The sequence below is a fragment of the Rhincodon typus genome, chromosome 26 (assembly GCF_021869965.1).
Source record: "Rhincodon typus isolate 14 chromosome 26, sRhiTyp1.1, whole genome shotgun sequence".
In the NCBI taxonomy this organism is placed as follows: Eukaryota; Metazoa; Chordata; class Chondrichthyes; order Orectolobiformes; family Rhincodontidae; genus Rhincodon; species Rhincodon typus.
This window is the reverse complement of record NC_063357.1, coordinates 36,606,589-36,627,368: the sequence shown is the minus strand read 5'-3', so window position 1 is coordinate 36,627,368 and position 20,780 is coordinate 36,606,589. Positions and strand designations below refer to the sequence as shown.

Sequence of the window (20,780 nt, the reverse complement as noted above, 5' to 3'; positions counted from 1 at the left end):
TGAACAGTGATTGACAAGAGTTGCCAATAAACCATCAAACAGTGACCAAGACATTGCTTTGGCTATTTTTGTCAGGTCAGCCTCAAATGATTTGGCCAAATCTAGGACTGTAATTGGAATATGTTTCCTACCTCCAAGGTACATGTGAAAAGTAAATTAAAAAGTTCTACATAAATTCCCATCTCTCTCGTGAGGGAAGTGGACAACCCCGCTCCAGTCACCAAACTCATTTGATATTTTCAAGAGGTTGGTTATTTATAAATGTACAGCATCTTTCTTTTTTAGATACTGCATTGTTGGTGAGCTCATCTAGTGACTGAGTGTATTCACCTTCCATCTTCAGAATTAGGCTATGCAATGAAATGCAATGCTGGATAAAGTGCACATGACATATTACAGCTGCTATTTGGGAGACTAATTATACACTTCCAACATCCTGAAGGTTGTTTCATATTTCACTGCTTTCACAGTATAGGGAATTGAAGAACAAATGCTGTTCACAAAAACAGAGTTGGAGGGGGGGAGCAGTTCCTTCCTGGTGGGTCGGCAGCAGTGGGTTTCTTTGCTGAAGTGGCAGTCACAGGAGGTGGCAGCGGCAGCAACGTAAGCCAGAAAAGGCACTAGCTGCTTCGGTGTTGTGGATGCAGCATTGAGTTTGGGCCCCAGCAGCTTCAGTAGAGGCTGCATTGCCAAGTTCTGTCCAGCACAAACCCATGGCAGCAACGGCACTGGTGGATGGTACCCAAGAACAGCGACATGGTTCCAGCACTGGCGGTGCAGCTACAGGCCATGGCAGGGCCCGGCTATCCGACGGCAAAAACGGTGGAGGTTCTGACTGCAGCAGAGTGCAGGGTTCAAGGGCACCTCAGTGTTTACAGCTGAGGGATGGACTTTGTGGCTTTGTTTTTCTGCTAGCAAGGATTCATGGAGGAGGCAGGGAGTAACCTAGACATTTCCTTTTCTTTTGGCTGTTCCTTTTATTTCTGTTTTGGTTTTTAATCTTATCTTTCATATACTGAGATGGCGCCAGAGAATGGCAACTTTGTGCACTTTTTACTGTACTCCAGTACACAACAATAAAATCTAAATCTAATATTACGAAACACTTCTCATTTGGAACCCTGGACAACTTCTTAGTACAGGGCGTTTCTTTTTAGATCACATCTACCACAGATAACTTGCATCAAGACATTTCATCTTGAAGACTTCCTTTCTCTCCAACATTTATTACAACATATCATGATCAAGACTTGATCTTTTACAAGTAGTAAAACAGTGAATCCTATTCCATAAAGAACAATTAATCTACATATCTATAATGGGCAAATTATCTTCAGCATGTCCTATGCAGAGAATTTCTCTTAAAGCATAAATTATCTACACAGGAATCAGTACTTCTTCAACTAAAAGTGCATGTAAGAATCTAATTACTTCCTTAACTTCCCAACTAAAGGACTACATGCCCCATTTTCATTAATCAAAAATTAAGAAACCACCCCCACTCTAATATCCATCAGGGCAATTAGCATGTACAGCAGCACTGAAAATTACTAATTTCACGTCCTTAGGTTTTTATCCTTGGGTGAATCAAAGAATGTGCTTTTTAAAAAATTATTTATTTGCCTTTAGTAGGATACTTCTGAAGGTGATCTTAACATACCAAGACTAGCTTTGCACTTGTCTGGGTACATAACCAATCAGGCTCAACCACAATCTCATCTTTCTACGATGTTGCAGGACTAACTGGAATGAGAATTGACATATCCAAATAGGATTGATAATTTAAAGTTACTCTGGACCTATTCTGTTTAAATCTAAAGAAATAAGATTTTAAAACACTAGAAACCTACCTCCCAGAGATTTATTTTAATCTAGCGTTTTTCAAATTCTGCAGCAATATCCAATCATAAATTAACATGCATCAAGATATCTTCTAATTTTCTTTCATGCTATAAAACACTACACGATCTGCTCTCCGATGTGCATGGCTGATTTTCAGCAAACAGATCAGTGAAAAATTGCACACCCTTTAAACAACTGTGTTCATTTAATTCCCACTACATCCCCACTGCATTGTTTGCCTCTTTGGCAGTTTCAGAAAAAGTTCTCTCAAAGTTCTCACCTGCAGAAAACCAGTGTTTGCGTCAAGTGATAACACTCATGCAGTCAAGAGCTAAAGTTGAGAGTCAGGATTATCTTTCCTGAAGGAAATCCTTGTCATCCAGCCTCTCTTCGGAACTCCAAGCAACTACATAACCTTACAAATGAGCCACTGACAGAGTTTTCTATGTTCTGAACATATTGCATATTTTCAGGTGGGGCTTCCAACCTTGAATGGTGCAGAAATGGAGTAGGAGAGACACTCTAGGGTAAAACTTGCAAGTAGAAGATAGATGGTGAGAATACTCCCTCCTTCTATGAAACATGTTGCTTATTTTCAGCTAGGTTTTTAACATTCGAGGCCTTTAAATGGGTGTGTCAATTTGACCTCGGCTTTATTGACAGCAACCAAAATGTCTAAGACAGGAGGACTTCGGCTTCTAGTCCTAATTCAAGAATATTCTGTAATTCTCATTTCTTTGTCCAAATTATTCAAACCACAACCTCTACTTGCACTTTGATGAATTTCAGGATTACTATTGCAACATCCCACTCTCCTGCACATGGTCAGATCCTTTCTCAAGTACATGATCATTTTCTAACACAAGAGTCACACTCAGACTCACTATTAGAACATACACATTTTTCTAAAACTCTCCGTTCTACTCCATTTCCGATTCTAGCAGTTCCTAGTGCTCACTTCTCGATTATCCTAATCTACACTAACTACCATTTAAGCTTGCCAGTAGCCTTTCTTGCACATGCAACCTTTGTCACAACCCTCTATTCACAAGACTCACCTGGTTCCTCTTGTAGGCAGTTAGCTTTGCATGACAGCTCTATCATATCCACGCAGTCCTTGATCTATCACATTCTGTTCCGCACCACCGTGGCAACAAACACAAGTAACTGATGTACAGACTACCTCATCATCCATCACCTGTCTGTACCTGGACAATCTCAAAACAAAGTAACTGTGTCCTTAGTCTTTGTTATCCAGCAGAATATCACATGTTCCACCAAGGACAGCATACATCTGATAAAACTAGGAACCTCTCTGAAAACCAAAAACCAAACAGAACCAAGAACCTGTCTACATGTGACAGCTTGCACAATCCAACTATGTAAATGCCAACAGTGAACCAGGGATCTCTTAAGTTGACCTTCTTTACACCTCCATACAGTCTGTTAAAGTCCATGGTATTTTCCTCTGTGGAGCACCACTTTGTCTTTAAAAATCTTCAGGCTGGCTGTGCCACATAGACATCCAAAAAAACGATCATCTTTCTTGTAAATGTCATCCGGGAGGCCTAACGGAAGATCCAAACCTCAACTATTATCGAACTGATGGGCACCCAGCTTTTAAAACTTTTCTAAAGCATTTCTGCAGAAGGGTCCAGACCTGAAACGTCAGCTTTCCTGCCCTTCTGATGCTGCCTGGCCTGCTGTGTTCCTCCAGCTCCACACCTTGTTATCTCAGACTCCAGCATTGGCAATTCCTATTATCCCTTCCAAAACTTTGCTTCTGATTTACTTTCATTAAGAAGCAAGACTGCCAAGTTTTCTCTTTAGTAGCGATGTAACCAGTGCTAACCTGTCCACTTCATTCTACTACTGGTCTTTTCATTCAGACTCAGAAAACATCAAAAAACCTACCCTTGAAAATTTACACATGCTTTCTGCAATTTTCCACAGTGACCACTAGATTGTAGCATTCAGTTACTGAATTTCCTTTCCCTTAATTTCCCATCTTCACCTTTAGGCAGCCATTCTCTGCTATCATTTTATAACTTGACAGACATGTAGAGAAGGAAGAATCCAAAGCCATCATCACTTGGAATTACAAAAACAGAAACCACTGGACAAACTCAACAGATTTGGCAGCCTCCGTGGAGAGAAAACAGTTCACGTTTCATGTCCAGTGACCTGTCGTCATACCCTGTGACCTGTCGTCATACCCTTCTGAAGGGTCACTGGACTTGAAACGTTGAACTGTTTCTTTTCCATTGATGCTGCCAAACCTGCTGCGTTTCTCCAGCATATTTGGTTTTTGTACCTGTCAGATCTCCAGCATCCATGGTCCTTTGTTTCATTCACTTGGAATAAAGAGGGATTCAGAGCAAAACATCATCTCTTGACTCCGCTCCCATCGCGTCAATACATCTCTATATTCGCTAAAAAGTGATTTTCCAACCAATTCCCACATGTGCCTACTCACCTTTAACTGATATAATTAATACTTAGGTTTCTTAATCCCCCACATTACCACTCAAGAATCACAATTTTCTATATTACACAGAATCCTTTCCAAAATAATCCGAAAATCCTTTAACTTGTACAAGTCAATGATTTTCTAAAAATTTAAAAAGTGTTTTACTGTGGACTGAATTGCTAAATGGATCATTAAGACATCCTGTGGAAAGATTTTTTTAGTCATCCACTTGAATGTAACTTTAGAAACTTACCACCTATTTCTACATTTATGAAAATGACACCATGTTTACAAATAAAAAAGTAACACAAGAATGCTGAATTATGCATCATAGAAGTAACTTACCATGATGAATGGCAGTATCCTGAAATGGCCTGGATTAAAAGAAAAAGTGATTGCATTGTATTGACAGCTGACTAAAAACACAGCAGTTTACAAATGTTTAATATCACCATGTTATATATGCATTTATAGACATCTAGTATAATTAGCAAGCTTCAAAGAAGAGTTCTTTATTAGCAAAGTGAACTCAGAATGAACAGGACGACTAATTACGCAGATTATATTCTTATATGTTGGCAACACAAGTTTTCGTTAAAAGTGAATAAGTTGAGTATGTGCCCATTAATGTATAATAATTACCATGTTACTCACTAAGTTTGCTTAGTTTGACATCTGTTACACCCACTGGCCTTTGAAGTTAGACCCCCTCTGCTAATTTATTTTTAAAAGCAATTCTGGTGTTAATATTAACCGCTGTTTCGATCAACTCCATTTTGGGCAGGTTAAATCTGACCAATAAACATTATTTGTCTTTAGTGTGAGGAATTTCCACAGTTACAATTAAGTAATGAAACCCTCTACTGAAGTTGCCTTGCATCATTTTATTAAAATCTTTTTCTCAGAAATATTACTCTGCTGCAGAAAAGAAATCTGAATACCCTGCATCATTCACTGCTGCTTGTGAATTGAGTATTCAGAGAAATACTTACTTGCAAAAATAAAAGACAGCTCAGGGAATAATTCAGCAAATGGGATTTTTTGAATCCTTTAAAATTTGAGTCATTTGCCTCCATTTCACCACAAAGCACCAAGCAGGAGGTAGTCCAAGGACAGAGAAAGAATAGTATTCAATTGCGTTAAACCTACCAATGATTACAAGATGAACAGTCCAAGTTAAAATGCTCATGAAGCAGCCTCAGGAAGGGTAGGTAATGCCCGATTTATTTATAATCCAGCGTATCACATCAATAGTATGTTTTTCAATTAACTACCAAGAACTGACATCAGTACAGAGAGTAAAATGACCTCAATGCTCGACTAGTACCTGTCAGAAACCAGGTAAACAAAATCAGAGTCAAAAGATAACGAAAGATTCATTTGCTTTAGTGGTTAGACAGCCACCTAAATTTATTTCAAATCGCAGTAGCTATACAATATTTAGAGTATAATCTCACTGCAGTTTTGTATGAAAAATTACTTTTTTAGTTTGGCGTGACAGGTACCGTTTTGCAGCAACATTCATAATGTGGCTGACACGTCATTACATCTTACAGCTCATTATTTATACTTGTCTCATCATAGGAACTGAAATTTGCACTCAGATTTAAGCTTGAGGGGAATGTTTACCTCTTTATTACAAATGCAATCTGTGATTTTTGCTCCAAAATCTTTTTTAATGCCATACTGTCATAACCTGAAGGGTGCTTAAAACACACGCCATCAGGAAGTCCTTGTATTGCGACAGCAGCCGGGTCCTTCAAGATCTTATCATATGGCACAGGATTTGGAGTAGGTTTTCCAAGAGCTTTACCTGAAATTAGATATAATGGAGACAAGTAACAACATGGGAAAAAATAGCTTTAAAATATCTTTTTAAGAGATGTAGTTATCAGGTACACAGACACTGAAACCACAATACTCCTAGACACTAAAATCCTGGAGTGAAGGTACCTCAAGGACAAAATCTTCATATAATTTTGGATCCAATAAAAAGGTACAGTAAAAGTAGCCTTCTTCAGTTTTTAGAAAACCCCTGGCAATCTAGCAAGGACCAGCTTACGTATCTCACTAGCAGATTGCTTGCCTGCAAATCTTAACAGCATCCACGAGAACAAACCAATGCCAGGGAATGGGGTGCATACAGTGAGCAATGAGTAATACTGAACGGAAACTGCATCCAAATTTACCTTGGATAACTTAAATTTGATTAACTTGTCCACAATGTCTGATCAATACCACTTTTCCCGCCACTGTAAATTTTATGCAATTTTAATTTATAAATTTTACCTCAACCAAATACAAGCCAACCAAGGTAGAATGATACTCGTTATCTAGAGGCGTTACAGAAAAAAAGCTTTACTAAAGTAGAAGTACTGACTAAAAAGCTTCCAACAGATAACTAAATTACAAACTATAAAATTGCAAAAAAAAAAAAAAGGGACAAATGCAAACTATGCAATAAATACCCAAATTTCCAAGCAGATGTAAATTCTAGATAAACTCCATACCAACAGGAAAAGCTGTAGCTCAAAAAAAAACAGTTCTTTTATAACAAGAGAATGTAGCATGAAATGGAGGTTCACGATTTACACATGCTGTTCTCCATGCTTGCCATTACAATATACAGCAATTACCTATTAGATCCATAAGTAGGCCAGCAGGATTAAAACAAACTTTCCACTTCTAAAAGCATGCTGAACTTAGTCAGCTGTACAAGCAAAATGACATTTCTCAGGGACAGTAGCAATTTGCAATTCTGACTTGCAACTAATTCAGTTTTAATTTTGAAAGAAACTGAATTAAATGAATGGGAAAGTATTTATAGAGTCAGACCTACAGCATGGAAACAGACCGTTTGGTCCAACTCGTCAATGCTGACCAAATATCCTAGATCAATCTAGTTCCATTTGCCAGCATTTGGCCCACATCTCTCGAAACCCTTCCTATTCATATAATCATTTAAAAGTTGTAATTGTAAGTGATTTTTAAAATGTTGTAATTGTACCAGCCTCCACCACTTCCTCTGGCAGCTCATTCCATACACTCACCACTTTCTGCGTGAAGAAGTTGCCCCTTAGGTCCCTTTTAAATCTTTCTCCTCTCATGTGCCCTCTAGCTCTGGATTCCCCAAACTCAGGGAAAAGACGTTGTCTATTTCCCTAGCCACGCCCCTCATGATTTTATAAACCTCTATAAAAGGTCACCCCTCAGCCTCTGACACTCCAAGGAAAATAGTCCCAGCCTATTCAGCTCTCCATAAAACAAACCCTCCAACCCTGGCAACATCCTTGTAAATCTTTTCTGAACCATTTCAAGTTTTCACAAAATCCTTCTAAAGCAGGGAGGCTAGAATTGCATACAGCATTCCAAAAATGGCCTAACCAATGTCCTGTGCAGCCACAACATGACCTCCCAATGCACTGACCGTTAAAAGCAAGCATACCAAAATCCTTCTTCACTTTCCTATCTATCTGCGACTGCACTTTCAACGAACTATGAACCTGCACTCTGAGGTCTCTGTTCAGAAACACTCCCCAGGACCTTACCATTAAAGTGTATAAGTCCTTTAACTTGCATTTTATTCAAAATAATCCACGAAACACAGCAATCAAGGCAAACATCAGGACACAGTAAAAACAGTGAAGTTGTTACCAAGGTCTCATTTTCTAAAGCAGTGAGCTACAGTGAATCAAATGGCTTGAAACCATTTTTATTTTTAAAAAAACATTACATTCTTAAGTTAACAAAAATGGGCAAACATCAAAATGATACTAAAACACCAGATTAATAAAAAAGGGAAAATGGTCAGCAATCTGTTTTTGTTTCAGATTGCCAACATCCGCAGTTATGTTTTATACTGTCGTACAATCTGCTGTGTACAAACACACACAAACAAGTGTAATCTGAACCAAATCCATTAGAAAGACTGGAGCCATGCCTTTGAATTAGCTAGAGTTCCCACCACAGGCTAGGTGCATAGAGTACATAGCCACTAATTTAGTTTCACATGTTATTAACTATTAGTTTGTAAAATCATTTGAAGTCATGGTAATGCATCATTTGCAATCAAACCTGTTTGGTTTGCTCATTATCATATGATGGTTGAACTAGATCAGCATAATAGGAAATGGTGCAATTTCTTTAAAATCTGTACTTAGAATATTTCAAAAGGACTTTAAAGAGTTTACATCAATTTTAGAGGCACCAGTTGTAATTTTAAGAAATAGTCCTGATCAATGTGCCTTGGCATTCCTTGACCTGGAAGCAATTATCAAAAAGGAACGCAACAGCTAAAGCTACGTGACCAGACACACAGGAGAGCAGCAGAGGGAACAGAGAAAGGTGGTGTATTTCCAAGGAGCTATGTGCATGTAATATAGGACAGAAAGCCAGAGGCAGTGTTTGAGCATGAATTGTGAAGTGAAATATTTTGCTGTTGCAGCTTTAGTTTTGCCAAGCCAACCAGCCTAGTTAACAGGATTTATTAGGGAGATTAGATAATGAAGTCTCCAGGGAAACTGTGTGAAAGATATTATGAACCAAGATAAGGAGATTCTGCAGAAGTGTGTTGTTCAGGTGACAGTATCTGCAGGGGCCTCTGACACAAAAAGGAACCAAGTGACTGAAAAGTGATGGCCGAATTGATGGTGTGGCAAAAGTGAGAAATTGTACATACCAGTCAAAGTTATGAAGTGTACATGTTATAGTTGCTGTAAGTAATGTCGGTGCACAAGTTGTACAAGATGTGTCTTCGTTGGAACAAATATTTAAAAGTGAAATCTACCTTTTTATTTTAATTATCGTTCTCCATTAATTGTAGTAAAAGTTCCAAATGGCGAAATCTTGTTGGTAACATTATAACATTGCTCTGGACAATACACAAATAATGTATATGCCATAATCACCGAAAGAGGATATAAAACAAGAAGCAACTAGGAGTGTGCACCTGCATGTTGAATCCTTAGGTTGGACGTGTTTGTAGAGGTCATCAGTAGCTTGTATTGATTAGCATTAGTCTTTAAGTAAAAGAATCTATGTTATTGTTTACCAGTCCTGCAAGTGTTACTGGTGAGTTTGAGACACAAAAGTAAGCAAAGTCTTCCCTTTGAAATGTAACTAGTGACTTCATTCAACTGAACAAGATCAACAAAAATCACAAAATATCAATATAAATTTATTCCCCACAGGCAGTATGAAACATGACGGTACCATAGAGTGAAGAGAACAGCTCCTCAACTGATTTTCTTTTTGTTCTCATGTCAGCCTGATTATCCACTGCAACTGGTGTCACACAAAGAACATCTTCATTTCTGAGCTTTTCTGCTGCTTTTTGCTCCTCAGCCACACCTGAAATTAAATCACAACTCTTTAAAATTAAGCAAGCCAACATTTCAGGGCAAGTGTATTTAGACCTGTTGTATTGAAAAACCTTTTATTAAAAAAGGAGTGTAGAAATTAAAAATTCATTATCTAATATGACCCACATTTAGGACTGAAATACTCCCCAATTAGTATTTATTCTAACTACTTCAATAAATGTTCAAGCATCCTGAATGTTACAAGCATAAGCTGCCCAATGGCTGGAAAGTGATTCTTTTTAATTCTCCCATGGGATAAATGTATAACATTTGTCACCAGGCCAATTGCAAATTAAATGCAATAACCATAACAAGCTAGAGTGCAGTTACAAGGCGGGGGGTGGAACCTTTTCGTGTCTACCCTATCAATCATGCAAGGGCCTTGTAGGTTACAATAAGGTTGCCCCTCATTCTTACATGCCCAATCTTCTCAACCTCTCCCAGCATTAGCCTTGTATATCCTCTTTGGACGGCCTGTAACACCTGTACAGTTTCCTTCCCTAAAGGACATACATCATCTTTACCTGGTCTGGCTACACATGACTCCAGAACCACAGCAATGTGACTGACACCTAACTGTCTTTTGGGCAATTAGGAATGGGTAATAAATATTGGCCTGGCAAGTGACACAAAAATCACATGGATGAACTTAAAAAATGATAAGGGGACCAAACCCGTCCGCACTATTCTAGCAGTGGCCTGACTACTGCCTTGCATAGTTTTAATAAGATTTTCCAGATTGCAAAATGGTAAATGTCCCTTATCCCATGACTGCTATTAGTTAGCCAATCCTCTAACCATGTAAACATGGAACCTCTAATACCATAAGCTTGTACCATGTTAAAGTAGCCTAACATGTACCTTATCAACCATGTTAAAATCCAGATATATTACAGACACTGCTACCCCTTTATCTATCCCGCTTGTACCTCCTCAAAAGTATCCTAATAAACTTGTCATGCATGACTGCCCCTTCATGTTATTATGTATTTCTGAATGCCCTGCTGTAACACCCTTTATAATAGGCACCAGCATTTTTCCCAATAACTGAAGTTAAGCTAACTAGCCTACAGTTACCAGTTGTTTTTTTTCATACAAAGGGTTATGCTGGCAGTTTGCCAATCCTCTGCGATTTTTCCACAAGATAAGGATTCTTGAAAGATTACTGCCAGTTTATAGTTAATTCTTCTAATATCTAGGATGCATCTGATCAAGTAAAGGGAACTGGTCGGTCTTTATGTTCATTAGTTTCCCTAGCTCTTTGACCTCTAGCGATAGTTTTTGTATTTATTTTCGCTCCTTTCTGCCCCTTTAGAATTTTTTGGAATGTTATTAGCATCTTCTACTGTGAAAACTGATATGAAGTATTTTACCAACAACTCCGCAATCTTCTGGTTCCCCATCATTTCCCCAACCTTCTCGAATGAAGTCAACATTGGCCTTGCTCTTCCTTTTTATAAAGAAATTCTTGTTGTCCATCTTGATGTTACTTGCAAGTTTACCCTCAAAGTTTGTATTTTTCCTTTTTTGCTTGCCTTGTTAGGTTTTTAATCTAATCTTTGCCACACTGAAAGAAAATAAAATTCAATTTGATGCTATCCTCTGCTTTCCTGGTTAACCATGGTTGACTTATCCCCTTTCTAGAATCCCTTCTTTTCTTTCACTGCAATATATCTTTGCTGTGAGCTACGAACTATTTTCTAAAATGTCAGTTATTGCTCCTCAACAGTCTTTGCTGTTAAACTCATTGTCCTGTCCAGTCCACTCCACCTAGCTGTACCCTCATTCCTTTGTAACTACCTTCAGTTTAAACTGTTGTCTCCAACCAAGCTCCTCCCTCTCAAACCCCAAACGCAAAATTCTGCACTTTTTTACCAGGAGATCAGTTACCTGTCTATTACACATCATCAGATGCAAAATTACCCAATTGCCAGTTGGATCCCAATTGCCAAATGCAGGCAAGTGGGACTGGTTTAGTTTCGGAAACTTGGTTGGCATGGACGAGTTAGACCAAAGAGTGTTTCTGTGCTGTATGACATTATAATTCAGCTCATGATGTGTGAACAGTTCACTATCAGAATTTATATCAATGATATTGCACTGTGTAATCAACTGAATAATTTTGCAACTGATTGAAATCAATAGGCAAGATTCACACCTGACAATTCAATTTTAAAAATTTATCAGAGTAAACAGCTAGGCTTACAACTGGATTTTAATTCTGGTGGCTTGATAGTGTTTTTACTACAAGAATATCTTGCTATATTACCCAGCATTTAATGTGCACTTGGAGCTGAAGGAGGAATGTGCACGGTCATCTTGCAGTGATAGAGAACCCACTTCCTTTTAAGAAAAACTTTGGAACGAGCTGGGCTTAAATCTTGGATTTTCAGCCTTCTGACATTCAGTATACTTAAACTTGTATTAGTAAAGAACATACATACCAGTGGAGAATAATTTTAGTCTCAAAATGTGGTTTTACATCAGATAACTACTATGTTTATTTAAAAATAATTAAGGAATTTTTAAAAATTATAAACCACAAGGCCTGCAATCAAAGCAATTACAGTTTTTTTAAAAACTGAACTAGAAAACAAGACCTTTTATCAAGAATGCAATTCTTTCTTGATCCCAAACACATCCCACTTTCTTTCTTTACTTCCTTCCTTTATTCCCCAATGAAATGCCAAATTAAAATATATCTTCTGTATTATCTACGAGATACAAGAACATTGTTGTATCTTAAAAATGCAAAACAAGTGTGTGATGGATGATCCTTAATCTTTGAAATAAATTTCTATAAACATAGAAAAACTTTGTATATTACAATGACTGTACTATTCCAGCAAAAATTGTACAGAGAAAACATTTTTCATTTTTGTACTGCTGACATTTAGCAAAAGGTTGGACAGAAAAATCAAACTGCAGATACACAATTTGCCATTTTGTGCTTGCAGCATGCACAAGTAATTTATTGCAACAATGTAAACACAGCAACTGCTGAACGCGAAAAGGCTGTGTTTCTCACCAACGCAGCATATAGAAGCCCTGGCATTGAAAAGGGCAATTTTTAAATTCAAAAATACACTTTGCGATCCAAAATTGATTGAAACCAAGGGAAAAGTTACAAAAACAAATCACAGAAAAAAAAAGGTCCACTATTTCCAGTTCCGGAACAGTGCAGACCTCCAATCTCGAAGCAATATCAAAAAAAGTCTTATGGAAAATATTTACCATCTCTCACTTCCTGTAACATTTGTGTATCACCTGCTACAATGAGCAATTTGCAGTTAGAATAATTCTACCCATGTAATCAACTGAGAAAAACTCACTACTCCTTCTCTCCACAAATACTGTCTGACATGCGAACTTTTGTAGCATTTTCTATTTAGTCCTGTTTCCAATTTCTCAAGAGACTGAGCAATCCACAAAGCAGTAAGTTAAGGGAATTCAAAAATTTTAAAACAGGTGCAGAAATTAAAGAAAATGTAAAATTTTAATTTCTTTGCCTATAAATCCAAATCAACATAATAAGTTGCACCTTTTAATTTCTTTACTTCAAATTGCCAAACATTCAGTATTTCTAACTTATTTAGACCAACCAGATGAACTGAAATGGTCTTTATCAACCTGAATATTGCTATATTCCTTAAATAGGTGTCAAAGGAATCTGACTAGACAAGATCAGCAAGATCACTGGAACATCAACACTGAGTTAACACAACAATGACTTAGGATAATTGTTATTTTTCCTATTCACTGCTGTGACAGAATTTCCCAACCATCACCTCAAGGGAAATTGGGATGGGCAATATATCTGGCACTCTCAGAACAGCGCTAATTGAAGTCCACTTTTTCAACAACAGACAGACACAGGCAGGTGAAGAGCCAAGAGGAGACAAAGTGACAAGAATTAGAGTGAGTTCATGATTTAACAGAAATATACAAAGAAACTTTCCTTTGCTTCCTAAATAGCACTTTATTCAAGAATAATCCCCATGCAATATTTCTTCTGATTCTTAACATTTCTAAACCAGGTGGATCAGTACACAATATTGTCAGAGTCATAGAGTCATGTGGCATGGAAACGTTCCCCTCGGTCCAACTAGTCCATGCAAACCATATTCGTAAACTAAACTAATCCTAACTAGCGCTTGGCCAATATCCCTCTAAACCTTTCCCAGTCGTAAACTTATCCAAATATCTTTTAAACGTCGTAACTGTACCTGCATCTACCACTTCCTCTGGCAGTTCATTCCAAATACAAACCACCCTCGAGAAAAAGTTGCCCCTCAGGTCCTTTCTAAAAGCTCTTCTCTCACCTTAAAAATATGTCCCCTAGTTTTGAACTCCCCCATCCTAAGGGGAAGACCTTTGCTATTCATCTTATCTATAACCATCAAGATTTTATAAACCTCCAAGTTCACCCCTCAACCTCTTCCACTCCAGCCCAGTTCTGAATCCTCGATACCCGGCAACATCCTGGTACATCTTTTCTGAACCTGCTCCAGTTTAATAATATCCCTCCTACAAAAGGGTGACCAAAATTGCACACAGTACTCCAGAAGAGGCCTCACTAATATGTGCTGTACAACCTCAACATGGACTTTACAACTGTTATACTCAAGATCTGAGCAACAAAGTCAAGCACGTTAAATGCCTTCTTAACCACCCTGTCTACTTGTGGCACAAGTTTCAAAGAATTATGTACTTGGACCCAGAGGTGTCTCTGTTCCGCAACACTACCCACAACCCTGCCATTAATTGTATAAGTCCTGTCTTTATTTGTATTACCAAAATGCATTACCTCTCATTTAACCAAATTAAACCCCATCTGCCATGCCTCAGCCCACTGACCCAATTCATCAAAATCTCTTTGTAATCTTAGATAACCTTCTTCACTGCCCACTATACCACCAATTTTGGTATCATCTGCAAACTTACTAACTATACCTTCTATATTCTCATCCAAATCATTTATATAATGACAAACAAAAGTGGACCCATTCTGTGTTAACATTTACAAGTTTCACAATTCACCAAGTAACTCAGCATGAATGTTGTGAGAAAAATCTAGGTTTTAAAAATTGTTGAACATTAATGTCCTATAGAAATCTCAAATTCAAGATACAGGCACATCCAAATCAACATAATAAGTTGCACCTTTTAATTTCTTTACTTCAAATTGCCAAACATTCAGTATTTCTTACTTATTTAGACCAACCAGATGAACTGAAATGGTCTTTATCAACCTGAATATTGCTATATTCCTTAAATAGGTGTCAAAGGAATCTGACTAGACAAGATCAGCAAGATCACTGGAACATCAACACTGAGTTAACACAACAATGACTTAGGATAATTGTTATTTTACCTGATCACTGCTGTTGCTAAAACTCCTTTTAATTAATCTTTGAAATCATACAAATCTGACACTCAAAGCTATAAAATAAAGGGATTGTACTAACTTACAGTATTTGACAAAATCAGTTTGAAAATCCTTTCGGCTTCCAATGAAAGATCTTCCTCGCTCGGTCCCCACGACAAATATATCTTTCTCATATACAGCAATACAAGCCACTTCAGCTTTTGACTTTGCAATTTCCTGGCACTGAAGAGGAAATATCAATTAAGTGAACATTTTCAGACATTACAGAAAAATGTATTCAAGTACTCTTAAATGAAACACTTGCTATATCACTCCAACATTAAATTTCAGTTAGGCTTTTAAGCAACAAGGTCTGTAAACTCTTGCTTCTCTTTTCTCACTAAAGGTTGTTGATTAAAATGCTGGACAAAAGTACTGAACATTTCAATGAATGCACCTAGAATTCACTTATTTGACTTAGCCTTAAAAGAACTTTTGAAAAGTGACTTGCCCATATTTTTGCAGTATAGTACACCTTCTAATATACAGTGAAAATCACCAAGATTTGCATAATGTGCCTTGCACTTGAATCACAGCATTTCACAAAATGCAAAAGTTCTGATGCTCAACAGAAAGCTCAGAACAGTCATTTTACTATGTCCAAGCTTTACATCATATTTATTCAAAACTTGGATGAAGAAATAAACTCAAATGTGCAATTAACACTAAATTAGAAGGCACTATGAATTATGCAGATGAGGACAAAGACTATGAAGGCATATAGGCCAAATAGCAAATGAGAAGAAAGCAAATGAAGCTTGATGCAGAAATCCAATCACTCACTCACTGTGGATCCAATAAAGGCAATTTGCAGCTTTTGTAAAAAAAAAATTAACACCTGCTGTTCAAGATTTCCATGTGTACAGACTATTTAAAGCTAGTTTTCAAACCAATAAAAAAAATGCTAGTGGAAAGTTGCCTAACACCACTCTCTCTAAACAGTTGAAATTAAAGTAGGACTTCAATTACACAAAACATCGGTCAGAATATCATCCGTAGCAATACTCTGTTTAGGGCGTCAAAAACTATATTTGGGCATGGAGGTTGCTGCAGTGCAGATTAGCCAGAATTTAAAGAGTTAAATTTTTTAAAGTTGCATAAACTCGACCTTCATTTGATGATAAAGGGTTTTTGATAAAACCGACACAGAGACCACTTCCTCTGCTAGGAGGATCCAAAACAAGGAAGCTAAACTTTAAAATTGGAGCTAGACCATCAAGATTTGAAATCGTGCTTTTGTACACAGGAAATTTGGAATTCTCTCCCCAGAAAAGTTATTGACACTTGGACAATTAAAATTACTTAAGGTCAAGGCAAGCAATTAGGGTGATACAAAGAAAAAGGCAGGCAAAATGAGATTAAGGGCCAGATTGGCTGCTGATATAATGATACAGCAGAACAAGCTCAAAAAAAGGTCCAAAAGGTCTACACACTCTTTTCCTAAGCAGGTCTTCTAAGTATACTGTAGAATGAATTTGGAGAGTTTTCTGCAACTCAAGAGAAATGCACAAGAGATCCAAGGATATCTCCAATAAAAATGTAGATAAATACTGCATGATTAAAAAGCACAAAAATCTCAACACAAGTAGAAGTCACATATGTAAGAATCTATGCACAATAACATCTGCACAGACTGGAAACATGCAGTTCAACTCCAGCAATACTTATACAACCAATTATTAGTAATTATGTTGAATAATAGTGGAAGACAGCCTCACCGAGAAACCCTTTATTTCAAAATTTATGGTAATTTCATATGAAACAAAAAAAACTAAAGCTATTACAGTAACAGTAGGTCTACATGCGAGCAAATAATAAAAAAGGAAGAACAAAGACAAGAGACTAACTTTAAACTCTACAATTATAGCCAGCCCATTTTTGCATCAATATCCAACTTGTAGCAAAATAAATGCTTATTTTTCTCAATTGTCATTTACTTATGAGCTCTTACCCCAACCTACTCTTCACTGACTCTCACAAACAAACTTATTAGAATAAATTAAACATATGATCTAGTCATTTGGAAGACAAATCTAAACACCACAACCATCTAAAAATGCAGTAAAGTGAACATGCTAAGCAATTCAAAAGATTATTACCCCAGGATTATATTGAAAACTACAATCCAAATAGGTTGTTCAGCTCCCAACTGTTCCATTTTGAACCTCCCAATGAGCAGTATTCCCAAATCCATGTACTAAGTGCTTCCAGTTACCAATTTTTCTTCTTTCCTTGAACATTTTTCATTTAAAAAATTTTTAAATGTTGGCATGATCACAGACTCAACGAACTTTAGTATCCAGTTAAGAACATAAGAACTAGGAGCAGGAGTAGGCCGTCTGGCCCCTCCAGCCTGCTTCGCCATTCAATAAGATCATGGCTGATCCTTTCGTGGACTCAGATCCACTTACCTGCGTTCTCACCGTATCCCTTAAATTCCTTTATTGTTCAAAATTTTTTTTTTTTAAAGAAAAGCACTTACTGAAGTAGCATCAACTACTTCACTGGGCAAGGAATTCCATAGATTAACACCACTCTGGGTGAAGAAATTCCTTCTCAGTTCAGTCCTAAATCTGCTCCCTCTAATCTTGAGGCTATGCCCTCTTGTCCTAGCTTCACCCGACAGTGGAAACATCCTCTCTACATCTATCTTATCTATTCCCTTCATAATTTTATATGTTTCTATAAGATCCCCCCATCAATCTTATGAATTCCAATGAATATAATCCCAATCTACTCAGTCTCTCTTCAATCTCATAATTCAGTCATGAGACAATTCAGTCTCATAACTCTCAATGTAAGCAAGTTTTCTTGTTAAGTTAAATCTCTTCACATTTGTGCATGTTTTAACAAGATCAATGCACCTCAATCAACATTTACTGTACTATCAAAATATTAAGTACACACCAGACCGACACCCAGAAGATACACTTGTAATGAACTCCGTGGAAATGGAGTGTAATTAACGTTCACAGTCATGCTCAATTAAGAAAGCCAAAGAATCTAATTTAAGACCGTCATCTGCATCATACTGGTTGCTCACCTCTTTGTGAGAAGGTTCTGGGTTCAAGTTCCATTTCAGAACCTGATGGCAAAAATCAAGGCTAATATTCCACAGCAGTATTAAAGGATTGCTGCATCTTTTAAAAGATGGCATTTCCAAAGATGTGTCAAACCAAGATCCCATTTGTCTGTTGGGTTAATATAAACCGATTCCATAGCACTATTCTGAGAGGGATCAGTTATGCCCTGAATCCTGGCCACCACTCATCATCCTTCCTACAGTAATTATCAGTTGTCCCTCAGTTCGAGGACAGCATCTCAAGTTGGTACCTTGATTTTCATATGACTGATCAGCCTAATTCTTGATCTGCAGATTTTTGTGCACATGCGTACAACATCCCATAAAGTAAGGGATCCAGAGTCCTTTACTTGCTTTGCCGTCACCATTCTGAATTATTATTAAAGCACTGAGACTAAAAACTGCGATGTAGTTTGACAGACAAGCTGCCACCATTTTGTTGATTGAAGGCAACCTCTTCCCAGTCTTCAAGGTTAATGCAATTGTGCTTCAGGGTAACTTTGAAAAGTTTTTTTGTCCTGCCTTATGAAGTTAACCAGCTGAGAGCTGAGGAGCAGAAGGAATGACAGTTTTTAGTCATTTGGACAGATTTTGCAGGACTCTTGCCAAAATGTTTGTGAAGCAGCCTTCATGAACTCCACTGTTTGTTTGATTGTTACTTCCTATAAGATGAAGCCCAAAACTGCAAGTACAATTCCAAAGATAACAAGGTGTAGAGCTAGATGAACACAGCAGGCCAAGCAGCATCAGGAGCAGGAAGGCTGACGTTTTGGGCCTAGACCCTTCTTCAGAAAATGGGTCCGGGTTCTGAGGAAGGGTCACCGGACCCGAAACGTTAACTGTTTTCTCCTCCACAGATGCTGCCAGACCTGCTGAGCTTTTCCAGCAACTTTGTTTTTGTTTAGAATTATCTCCTTCACTAATATAGCATGAAACCTGCAGTAAACTTGTCAAGTGGTGCAAAAACATTTTGCAAATTATCTGTGGAATTCCCTGCCCAGTGAAGCTACCTCGCTGAACGCTTTTAAGGCAAGGCTAGATAAATTTTTGAACAGTAAAGGAATTAAGGGTTATGGTGAGTGGGCGGGTAAGTGGAGCGGAGTCTCAAAAAGATCAGCCATGATCTTATTAAATGGCGGGGCAGGCTCGAGGGGCCAGATGGCCTACTCCCGCTCCTAGTTCTTATGTTCTTATTCCAAGACTCAAATCCCTTGAAACACAAAGTAGAAGTGCCTATGTAGCACAAGATTGCTAAAATTCATAGGTTTGTTAATAAACAATAATCTTATAAATTCCTAATGATTTACCATAGACTCCAGTGCTGACATAAGGAATTTTACTGCCAGAAGATTTTCAGCGCTGGAGGGTTCCTCCTGTATAATTGGTGAAGTTCCAACTTGTGCCATGTTTCCTGAGTATAGGAATAAAGGGAGAAGACAAGAATTCATTAAAATAATCATATATATAGCAAAGACACAATGCTAACTCCCAGTCATAAAATTCAGGCAAAATGTAAATCACTAAAATTAACTGAGTTATGATTCAATACAAATTAGGGTTATAAATTTCACCTTGGCTCCCAAATGATGCTGCCAAAAATTAAATAATTGTTCTTAATATTTAATTCTTCAGAATTTCTAAAGTCATACTGAACTCGAGACATTAACTATATTTCTTTCTCCACAGATGCTACAAGACCTGCGGAGTTTCTCCAGCATCGTGTTTGCTTCAGATTTTCAGAATCAAGGTGCATTGATATTTATAAAGGAATGCTTTGGGATTAATGGGATTTTATTTACCCTGTGTTTTACAATCTGACTTTTCCACTAATAACATCAGCTGGGGACATAACAAAACTCAAAAATAACTCATTTATTATAAAATATCTTTGATTCAGTGGCAAAACAACTAAGCCACTTTGTAGAATTAAACTCTATCCCCCTATTCACAAATAAAAGCACCCTTGTGAGACAGAGAGAGAGGGGAATAGGCGGAGAGTGAGCAAACAAGAGATGAGAGATATTGGAACAGAAAAGATAGCCTACTGCACAATTTGGAGTTTTGTTTTACTTTACTGACACACCGAGGTGTCCTACAGAAATTGGAACCAACTCAGTCAGGATAGACTGAGACTAAGTCCTCATGCACCAGTTGCTGAAAGTAAGTATGCAGATGCAACAGGCAGTGAAGGCGGCAAACGATATGTTGTCCTTCATAGCAACAGGATTGGAGTACCGGAGCAGGGACATCTTACCGCAACTGTAAGGGGCACTAATAAGGTGACATCTGGAGAACTGTGCACATTTTTGGTCTCTTAGGTTGGATGTTCTGGCTACTGAGGAAGTGCTAATAAAAGGTGTACCAGACTGGCTCCCAGGAATAGTGGGTGGGGCGGGGGGAGGTGGGTGTCTGTGTGGTGGTGGCACTGACATATCAACAGAGACTGGATTAGTTATGACTATATTCAGAGATAGTAGGAACTGCAGATGCTGGAGAATCTGAGATAACAAGGTGTAGAGCTGGATGAACACAGCAGGCCAAGCAGCATCATAGGAGCACGAAGGCTGACGTTTCGGGCCTAGACCCTTCATCAGAAAT

At 37.8% G+C, this 20,780-nt stretch overlaps 1 protein-coding gene across 8 annotated transcripts in view; it reads right to left on the bottom strand.

The window, feature by feature from the left end:
• The window catches only part of LOC109928685 (general transcription factor II-I-like), a 141,438-nt gene that overhangs the window by 93,669 nt on the left and 26,989 nt on the right, over nt 1-20,780 (bottom strand). For all 8 annotated transcript variants that reach the window (XR_007264808.1, XM_048612434.1, XM_048612435.1 and 5 more), the window contains exons 2-6: nt 19,490-19,593; nt 15,145-15,283; nt 9,524-9,661; nt 5,942-6,125; nt 4,658-4,686 (exon numbers count right to left, since the gene is read on the bottom strand). Coding sequence is in view for 7 of the 8 variants with exons in the window: in XM_048612434.1 (XP_048468391.1) it covers nt 4,658-4,686; nt 5,942-6,125; nt 9,524-9,661; nt 15,145-15,283; nt 19,490-19,588 (589 nt within the window). In the remaining variant the exon portion in view is untranslated. The remainder of the gene's footprint in view (nt 1-4,657; nt 4,687-5,941; nt 6,126-9,523; nt 9,662-15,144; nt 15,284-19,489; nt 19,594-20,780) is intronic.